The sequence below is a fragment of the Seriola lalandi genome, unplaced genomic scaffold, assembly GCF_002814215.2.
Source record: "Seriola lalandi dorsalis isolate HSWRI2012SDOR001 ecotype SW California unplaced genomic scaffold, Sedor1 jcf7180002054870, whole genome shotgun sequence".
Taxonomy (NCBI): domain Eukaryota; kingdom Metazoa; phylum Chordata; class Actinopteri; order Carangiformes; family Carangidae; genus Seriola; species Seriola lalandi.
In genome coordinates, this window is record NW_019525423.1 from 118,129 (window position 1) to 128,128 (window position 10,000).

General features: G+C 45.0%; 1 protein-coding gene across 1 annotated transcript in view; it reads left to right on the top strand.

Annotated features, from left to right (window-relative positions):
* LOC111671160 (sodium channel protein type 2 subunit alpha-like) overlaps window positions 1-10,000 on the top strand; it is a gene marked incomplete at its 3' end in the record, with an annotated part of 101,925 nt that overhangs the window by 83,851 nt on the left and 8,074 nt on the right. The window contains exon 20 of the mRNA XM_087179818.1: window positions 547-746. Coding sequence (XP_087035944.1) covers window positions 547-746 — 200 coding nt within the window. The remainder of the gene's footprint in view (window positions 1-546; window positions 747-10,000) is intronic.

Below are 10,000 nucleotides of genomic sequence, written 5' to 3' on the forward strand. Positions count from 1 at the left end.
TAACATTAAATCTGACTCGTTCAGCTTCACTGCAGCTAAATGATGCTGATCATCACACAAACACACAAACACACAAACACACTCTACACAAATAAACCCGCAGCAACTCTGAAACTGACGCAGGTACCGACTCCAGAGGAAGTCTGCAGCATGACACGACACCGCTCAGGTTTTACTGTCAATAAATCAAATGTAAAGACGAGAACCAGCAACGAATTCATGCTTTAACAATTAATGTGTGTGTGTGTGTGTGTGTGTGTGTGTCCACTGTTTGTCAAGAAATTGTTCCAGTAGGTCGCTCCTCCAAAAACCACAAACTCTCATTTTTCATTTTCATTCAGTCAGAAAACAGAGAAACAGACGAACATGTTGTTGAACACGTTGTTGACGTTAAGAAAAATCTAAAATACCTTTTAACTCAAAGCAGCAGAAGCATCATGGGAAAATATTCTGTAACAATCAAACATCCAAACTGATCAGTCCATCACAGCAGCAGCAGTTTACGACTAATGTGTTTCACCTAACTCCATGACATGCGTCCGTCAGAGGAGAGTTGTTGTGCGGTGAATCCGATAAGTTGTCGATGGTTCTGATTGGTCGTTTCCTGCTGTTTTCTATTCAGCAGAAAGACGATATCAGCCTATCAGAGGGCAGCACGGTGGACCTGAGGAAGCCCGGAGAGGAAGAGGATGAGTACTCAGAGATGGCCGAAGAGGCCATGGACCCTGACAACTGCTTCCCAGACAGTAAGCACACACACACACACACACACACACACACACACACACACTGAGCGGCAGCATTACAAGGAGTAAACATGTCGGCAGTATAATCTTTGTCCTGTGACCCTGCAGTCACATGATACTCTCACTAACCATGAGCCACTTGCCCCGATACTTTCACGCTGAGATTTATGGTCCTGTACCAACCAACCCAGGTAAAACGCTAACGCCTCGTTTCCTTCCTGACTCCGCCTGTTTCCTCCTGGAGCGCAGAGATTTGTCTTAGACTCGGTTCACCACAGAGACACAGCAGGGAGGGAAATACTGGAGTACTACTGGGCTCACACCAGCCAATGAAACCCCAGTTCCACCTGTGACGTATGACGTTCTAAAGAGAAGAACGTTTTACTTCTGTCTCTATGCAGACGACTAACCGCTGTATGTTTTACATTTAGATGAGTCCTACTGATAATCCAGTTCAGTTTTTCTGATCAACTTCATTCAACATTTTTTTTTACAGTTTCAGCAACGTGAGACAGATGTTCATTATCAGAGCAACACAGGTGAAGCTGATCTGCAAAAACAAGTCTGTACAAAGCATCTTTAAAGAGTTTCTGTGAGACTTCTGCTCAGCTTTTGTTGACAGTTGAAGAGGAAATGGCTTGAAACCCTGAAATATTCTGGTTGTTTAGTCTTTATATGTTTTCTCCTGTATTAATATGGTATTAATCTGATCAATATTTTATTAATTTTATCGTAGTTATTAAGGTTTAAAAATCGGACGAAAATTATGTGAATCTGTTGGATTGTTCTGGATGTCGTTTATCTTACTTTGTGGTTTCCCATGATTAAGCTCAGTATAGCTTTATCACCTTCATCATCGTCTTCATCATCATCATCTTCAACAAACATTCTGAACATATAAGGAAATTACAGTGGCATGAATGTGGTTTGCTAGTTTTTTCCGTCACCTCTGTAGCGTTCTTTAGGGTATAAATACAAACTGTTAAAGGGGAACTGGACTGATCTTACACCGCAGTGTGTTTCCAGGTGTTTCCAGGTGTTTCCAGGTGTTGGGGAGTATGGCTGCATATGAGAAAACAGTGGTATGACGCCTCCAGTGTCTGTAATGTCCTCAAGTGATGTAATTTGAATCAGCGATAGTCTGAAGACGAGCTTGAAAAGTAATTTACCGGACATAACTCCCCTCTTCTGTGCTGTTGGCTTTCTAACCATCAGCAGTTGAGTTGCATTGTGGGTAATGTAGGCGTCAGGTTTTGACAACAAAGAATAATGTATGGAATCATCCGTCATGAGTCTGATGCTCTTGTAGAAGATGCTAACTCTGGACAGAATCGGGACTTGATGGTTCGTTATCGTCTAATTTGTTAAAACACGTCATTGTTTTTCTGGCTGATTTTAATTTTCTGAGCTGCTTCATTGTGGGTAATCAGTAATCAGGTGGTTTAAAGCCTCTGGGAGTCTGAAGCCATGACGCTGCAGTCACATGATACTCTCACTAACCATGAGCCATTTGCCCCAATACTTTCACACTGAGATTTATGGTCCTGTACCAACCAACCCAGGTAAAACGCTAACGCCTCGTTTCCTTCCTGACTCAGCCTGTTTGCTCCGGGAGCGCAGAGATTTGTCTTAGACCCAGTTCACCACACACAGACACAGCAGCAGAGGAGGAAGTGGTTTCTATGTTATGGGTCTTGACAAACTGACAGAGTTCAAATGAAAAAGACAAAATTCACATTGTACAAATCTCATATTTGCCGTTTGAATTTCAGAGTTGATGTGAGGTTAAAAAACAGGGCTGAGACAGAATGAGGTCAGTCAACTGGAAACGCTGGAAAACCCTCTGCAGGGAACAAAGAAACAGAAAAGCATCTCCAGCAGCTGCAGGGAGGGAAGAGTATTTCCACTGACCGCTTGACGAATATCTGGTGCTGCGTTCAGCATGAAAACGTGCGACCGAATCACACCCAGATCTTTACCCTGGATTTTAAACGTTGTGAGACCTTGTCGACGTCCTGCAGCCGAGGACCACGTCTCTGAGAACATGAGGTTCAAACTGATAAATGGTGGCTGCCTGCTGACAAGGCTGCGACGCTCATGTTTACACATCGTTGGACATTTTTATTCCTCCGCACCGGCGCCGGTTCAGAGCCGTCTGTCCGTCCAAACGTGCGTATGTACGTCCGTCTCATTCTCGTGGACACGATATCTCAGTAACCCAAAGACAGAACTTCTTCAAATTTGGGACAAACATTCACTAGGACTCAAGGATGAAACTATTATATTTTGGTGGTTGAAGGTCAAAGGTCATGCTTCATATCGTACATCGATCAGAGGCGTATGAAAAATATTTTTCATAAATTACGTTTTTTAAAAGCAAAAACTATTACGTGTCTTTTCACTGGGTTAAATATCAGTATTATTCTGTGGCTGCTGCTCAGCTGTTACAGGGTTTATAAGCAGACAGAGCAAATTATAAGAAGATATATTCATGCTCATAAAGATGTTATAAACAAACACCGAAGATCTTGTGCTGAGTGGTTCAGTGGTTCAATAGAAGGAGAATCAACACACTACACACACTGATAGTTATCAGTGATGTTGCAGGTCCTCAGGTGAACAGGTGAGCAGGTGAACAGGTGAACAGAAGCAGTAACACTGAGAATATTCACATTAATAGAAACAAACACTGAACTCACTCAGCACTGACTGAAACATGCAGAGACAGACAGACGGACAAACCCGGTCCACACAGTAAAGAGCAGGTGTCAGTGCTGATCCTGGTTTTACTCGGTGTCGAGTCAGACGCCAGGTTCAGTCTCGGTCCGCAGTCAAACCGGAGCCGGGGCTGTTTCCTGTGAGCGGCGCTCTGGATGAGAGTGTGTGCCAAGCGGCAGATGTTGTATTAGCTTTGATTCATTTAGAAGATTGATGCGTCCATCGCAACTGTCCCAACACGCCGCCCGCTTCTCCCTGATTCAGCAGAGTCCTTCACAGCAGGCGGACGTTTGTCATCGGCTGGACTCAGATCAGCTGCTGGAGCCGCCACAGACGACGGATGAAACATGAACAAAACTTCCTGTTTTGTGCAGTTTTGTCAACAGCACGTCGTGTGTTAGCGGCTGAGATACATGATGAGTTAGTGAAGACGAGCCAAGGAAAACAAAATGACAAGAGAGGGAGGCGGAGGAGCAAGAAAATGTGAAGCTGAAAAGATGAAAAGAAAACAGGGAAGACGGGAGAGGAAGAGGACACGAAGGAAGAGACAAAGAAAAGTGTGAAGGAAGAAGAGACTGACGAAAAAAGGCAAGAGAGAAAGAGGTGAGGAGGAGGAGATGAAGGGAAGAAAGGAGAAAAGGAGTCGCAGGGGGGAAGGGAAGTAAAAGGGAGAAGATGGAAAAGGTGGAAAGAGAAGAAGAAAAACAGATGTGTAAGATGTAAAACAGAGACGTGAAGAATAAAAGCTGAACAAGCAGGAAACATCTTTTCCTCTTCCATCTTCCGAACCGCATCTTAAAAATGAAAGAATACGGATCTACCTGGAAAAGGAGTGAAGAAGGAGGCGGAGAAACACCTGAGTGAACAGGAAGTGGAAGGAAACGAGGAGAAAGAAAAATATGAAAGATGGAGAGACTGAATGAGAGTGAGAAGAAGAGAGGAGGAAATCTACAAGACGTGGAAACGAGAGAAGAGAAGACAGACAGTGGACAAAATGACCTTTTGACCTTTGACACTGCTGGTATCAACAGATTTCAGGTGCAGAAACAGATTTGGACCTCAGGCGTGCCGCTGCCTCCCTCCTGACTCAGCACATAGTCCCCTCACTCTGGACCGGTACCACCAGTATGCTGACACAGCACAATGTGTGTGTGTGTGTGTGTGTGTGTGTGTGTGTGTGTGTGTGTGTGTGTGTGTGTGTGTATGAATGTCAAGTTTGTGTTGCAGTATGTGAGAGACAAAGAGGCCATCTGGAGGCAGGATGTAGTTCATGGATCCGCACCTTTAAACTCATGGTGGAGCTTTCAGCTTGAGCTTCATCATTAGAGCTGGTTTTCAAACTTCAGCATGTTTTTGCATCAAAACCTGTAAAATACTGAATTCAGCTTCTACTGCGATGAACGTGGCGATGAAGTGATTCCCACTGTGTGTGTGTGTATCTTTAAATTTGTGTGAATCGTTGAAAGGTTTCCAGTTGGACGCCACGTCAAGTTTAACAAACCGTGTGACGGCTTTTGACTTTAGTGCAATTCGTACTTTATTCCTTAATCCTTCAATATAACATAATATAAAGTCCCACTTCAGATTTTACACAAGCAAAGACACAAACAGTATTAACATTAAAATATAAGATGATGCAGAACAGCAGAGAGTAAAATAATGAATCATCTGTTACTGGATTATTATCATCGCTGACACATTAACGTGTAAGTTGCACTTTAATGTTGTAAGTGGAAGTTTGATGTTAAAGTGGAGTTCAACTAAACAATAAAGTGCGATATTTAACTATAAAATATGTTGGTAAAACAGTTTCAATCAGCAAGTTAAAGTTACTTCAGCACTTTGTGACTTTCCAGCACTTCTTGTTTTTGCAGCATAATATAAAAAACGAAGGATTTATGTTGTGATTGTTAATAATGAGTTTATTATTATAAAATTTGAAGAGAAGAATGTTTTAATAGAATATTAAATAACCTAAATATTCAGATCTCCAGCAGACGATTGTTAAAGTCCCAGTGGAGTTTCACTCTGTCCTTCTCAGAATCCCTCTCTGGTTCCTGGAGTATTGGTTCACACACATGGGGAAGTGTTGTTTTCCCTCCGGGTCTCCTTGTTAGGACGGTACCTTCACACTTCACGCCTCTGTTCTATTTCCAGCCGCGTCGCCCCGAAAAAACACACACTTCTGTTTTTCCCCGAGAAAAGGTTTTTCTGTGCTTCCCAGCTCCCGAACCACTCGACGTCTCACCTCACCTCTTACCGTCTCTGTCCCTATCCCTGTCCCTGCCTCTGTCCCTATCCCTGTCCCTGCCTCTGTCCCTGTCTCTGTCCCTGTCTCTGTCCCTGCCTCTGTCCCTGACTCTGTCCCTGTCTCTACCCCTGCCTCTGTCCCTGTCTCTGTCCCTGTCTCTGTCCCTGTCTCTGTCCCCGCCTCTGTCCCTGTTCCTGTCTCTGTCCCTGTCTCTGTCCCTGTCCTTGTCCCTATCCCTGTCCCTGCCTCTGTCCCTGTCTCTGTCCCTGTCTCTACCCCTGCCTCTGTCCCTGTCTCTGTCCCTGTCTCTGTCCCTGTCCCTGTCCCTATCCCTGTCCCTATCCCTGTCCCTGCCTCTGTCCCTGTCTCTGTCCCTGTCTCTGCCCCTGCCTCTGTCCCTGTCTCTGTCCCTGTCTCTACCCCTGCCTCTGTCCCTGTCTCTGTCCCTGTCTCTGTCCCTGTCCCTGTCCCTGTCTCTGTCCCTGTCTCTGTCCCTGTCCCCGCCTCTGTCCCTGTCCCTGTCTCTGTCCCTGTCTCTGTCCCTGTCTCTTTCTCTGTCCCTGTTCCTGCCTCTGTCCCTGTCTCTGTCCCTGTCTCTGCCCCTGCCTCTGTCCCTGACTCTGTCCCTGTCTCTACCCCTGTCCCTGCCTCTGTCCCTGTCTCTGTCCCTGTCTCTGTCCCTTTCTCTGTCCCTGTCTTGTTCTCTGTCCCTGTCTCTTTCTCTGTCCCTGTCTCTGTCCCTGTCTCTGTCCCTGTCTCTTTCTCTGTCCCTGCCTCTGTCTCTGTCCCTGTCTCTGTCTCTTTCTCTGTCCCTGTCTCTGACTCTGACTCTGTCCCTGCCTCTGTCCCTCTCCCTGTTCCTATCTCTGTCCCTGTCTCTGTTCCTGTCCCTGTCCCTGCCTCTGTCCCTGTCTCTTTCTCTGTCCCTGTCTCTGTCCCTGTCTCTGTCCCTGCCTCTGTCCCTGTCTCTTTCTCTGTCCCTGTCTCTGTCCCTGTCTCTGTCCCTGTCTCTGACTCTGACTCTGTCCCTGCCTCTGTCCCTCTCCCTTTTCCTGTCTCTGTCCCTGTCTCTGTTCCTGTCCCTGTCCCTGCCTCTGTCCCTGTCTCTTTCTCTGTCCCTGTCTCTTTCTCTGTCCCTGTCTCTGCCTCTGTCCCTGTTCCTGCCTCTGTCCCTGTCCCTGTATCTTTCTCTGTCCCTGTCTCTGTCCCTGTCTCTGTCTCATGTGAGGACAATGGATCATAGTCAGGAAATATAAAACAATGGATGGATTAAAATGGACAAGAGGAAGAATTAAAAGAAAAGAGAGTCAAGAGAAAGATGGTGACTCTAAAAGTCAAACAGAAAAGAAAGGTTGAGCTTCCGACATGTTTCCCGAGGCGTTGTTTGGCCTCCATATTGTTACCGGGCGGGATGTGGGGCCGCCGAATGTTTCTGAGGTTTTCATGGAGGTGTGTTGGAAAAGGTTGGGCGCTGCTGCTGCTGTATCTCTTGCATGTCAGCAGCTTCAGAAAAGCAACAACTTTTTATTCTCACTTCCCACATTGTCACATCCAGTCTACTGTACCTTGACCTTTTCTCGCGTCTGCAGTTTCCAGCGTGTGCTACAAATGTCAAACAGTGTGCGGTACATGACACAGCGCCGCCAGACACGACAGGTGTGTGTTGTCTTCAGCGGGTTAGAAACTGACCTCAGACTATGGAGCTGCGTCTCGTTCTTCAGCTGCTTTTTAGAAGCAGGAAAATCACCAGAACTAAGATTCAAGGTTTCCTTTTAAAACAGGCGATGTGTGTGTGTGTGTGTGTGTGTGTGCGTTTGCTTACGTTTGTGTGTCTCTCTGTGCATAGTTTATGTTCCACACAGAGATGCTTTTTCAGCTATGAAGGATTGTGTGTGTGTGTGTGTGTGTGTGTGTGTGTGTTCCTCCATGCTGTGATTACGAAGCACAAACAACAGCGTGCCTCCCCGCTGCTCCCTCTGCCTGTCAGTAAGACGGAGTGTGTGTGCGTCGGCCTGAATGGCGACGCTCCCCCGCCGCTAATTATTCATCACGCAAGACGAAAGGTCGGTCGAACGGGAAAATCTCAGCGAGCGGCGCTAACGAGTCGGAGAGCTGCGGCGTAAAGAAAACTCTCCAGATCAATGAAGGTCGTCACTTTGGTTTTATATTTCCTGCTTTTAGCTGATAGAGTCAAACCCAACAATTCCTCTTTTAGCCTTGACATAATGAACACCGAGCGGAGGAGTGCAGGTGCTCGAGGATCCAAATTACACTTGACCCATGAAGGACATTGTTTAAAGCATCATTCCAACTTGTGTTAATGAGAAGATTAATATCAAATCAGTTGAATATCTGTGCGAGCAGCATGGAGGCTGATCCAGGACATATCAGCCTAGTTTAGCACAGACTGGAACCAGGTTTCAAAGAAAAAGAAGTGAAACAGCAGCTACTTGCCTCACACGGGGCACCAACCACATTATAATATATAATATCATTAAACGAAGCAGCTATGTAAATATTTTCAATTCAATTCTTTTTATATTGTTTATTTACATTTTTAATTCTGTACTTTAAAGTACAGACGTAGAGACGCAGCTAAGTGTTTACAGACATCAAATTTAAAGGATAGGTTCATTTTTAATATTCTATTAATATTATCCATATCATCAGTCTGCAAGCGCTTCCATAATTATAGAACACTGTTTTTAGCTAATGAGGTCTGTCTACATACACTGCCCACAGGCTTCTTTCAACTTACGTTTGGTTTGTGAGTTTTGTATTAAAAATGTGAACCTGTATTTTAATAAGAATGCTGCTCTGTGCTCGTCCCCGCACTCTCTTGCTCTTTGCATTATTTTAGTTTAGTTTTCCCTTCGTCAGAAAAGTCCTCACCGGTTCCAGTTTAGAAATAAAACATGCTAAAGGAACGTTTCCTCGGTCAGTGTTTGGCCTCTGCAGGAGGAAAAAGAAAGATACAAACAGGCGCTGAAGTTGAATCTTTAACCCTAGTGTCACTGTGCAGTTACAGCTGTTTCCTGTATCCAGGTGTGTTTATGAGGTGCACAGCTGGGCCACGAAGGCCACAGAAATCAGAGGGACACAAACACATCTGGAAGCTGAAATTTGACCAGGAACATTCTCCGTCGTCCAGACAGAAAGATTCACTCACTGTGGCACAATTACTCATTATTTCACTCTTATCTCCAGCCACACTCGCACACACACACACACACACACACACACACAGACACACATTTACTCGCACTGATAAACACTCGTGTATCCTGCAGGTCCAGATAAAGTATATCATCAGCTAATATACATTCAAAAAAATCTAATTATATTAGCTCACATGCAAATATAAAAATCCAATATAGAAATCCACCACATTCGTGTATATATATGCACACACACACACACACACACACACACACACACACACACACACACACACACACTGTGCTGTCTGTGCTGACAGCAGGCATTAGATTAGCTGCCCCATTAGTCCTCTAAATGCCAACTCATTGGTTAATGTTGTGATGCTGCACAACACGCGATTGAGAGGAAATATGTGTGTGTGTGTGTGTGTGTGTGTGTGCGCGTGTGTGTGTGTGTGTGTGTGTTTCTGCCTCAGTGAGCAGTGTGTGAGAAGCAGCAGCATGGGTGGCGTCTCCTGCTCTGTCGTCCTGTCACTGAAAGGTCTGAGGTGAGACTCTTGCAGCAGGAAGTGTTTACTGACGTTCCCATGAGCAAGACGTCGACACGCCACCTCGCCGAGTCGCTGCCACTTTGTCCTGAGCAGTTCAAACATTCACATTCGACTCAGGTGTTTCATCTTGTGGTGAACACAGACGGGATTTATAGATATAAAATATACATATATATAAAAACAGGTGAAATTTCATGATTATTTTAAGATGGAAGTGAATTTTTCAAAACCTAATTTTGCCACAATAGAGAATAAATAATAATATATATAATAATTATTATTTTGATTCTCACTCAGTCGACAGCTGCACAGGAAAAATGAAATCACACAAAGTTTGAATTCCTTCTGTTTCGGTCACAGAGCTGCAGATCTTAAAGCCGTGTCATCTAAAGTTTGTGCCGAAGGTGGCGCTGAAAAAAAGGTCAGGGGTCATTAGAGGGAGCCAGACTGTGAGGGAAGCATTTCATCGTAATAGATTAGGATGTTTTCTGTGTGTGTGTGTGTGTGTGTGTGTGTGTGTGTGTGTGTGTGTGTGTGTGTGTGTGTCTGGGGATGGTGCATTAATGTGGAGGCAAC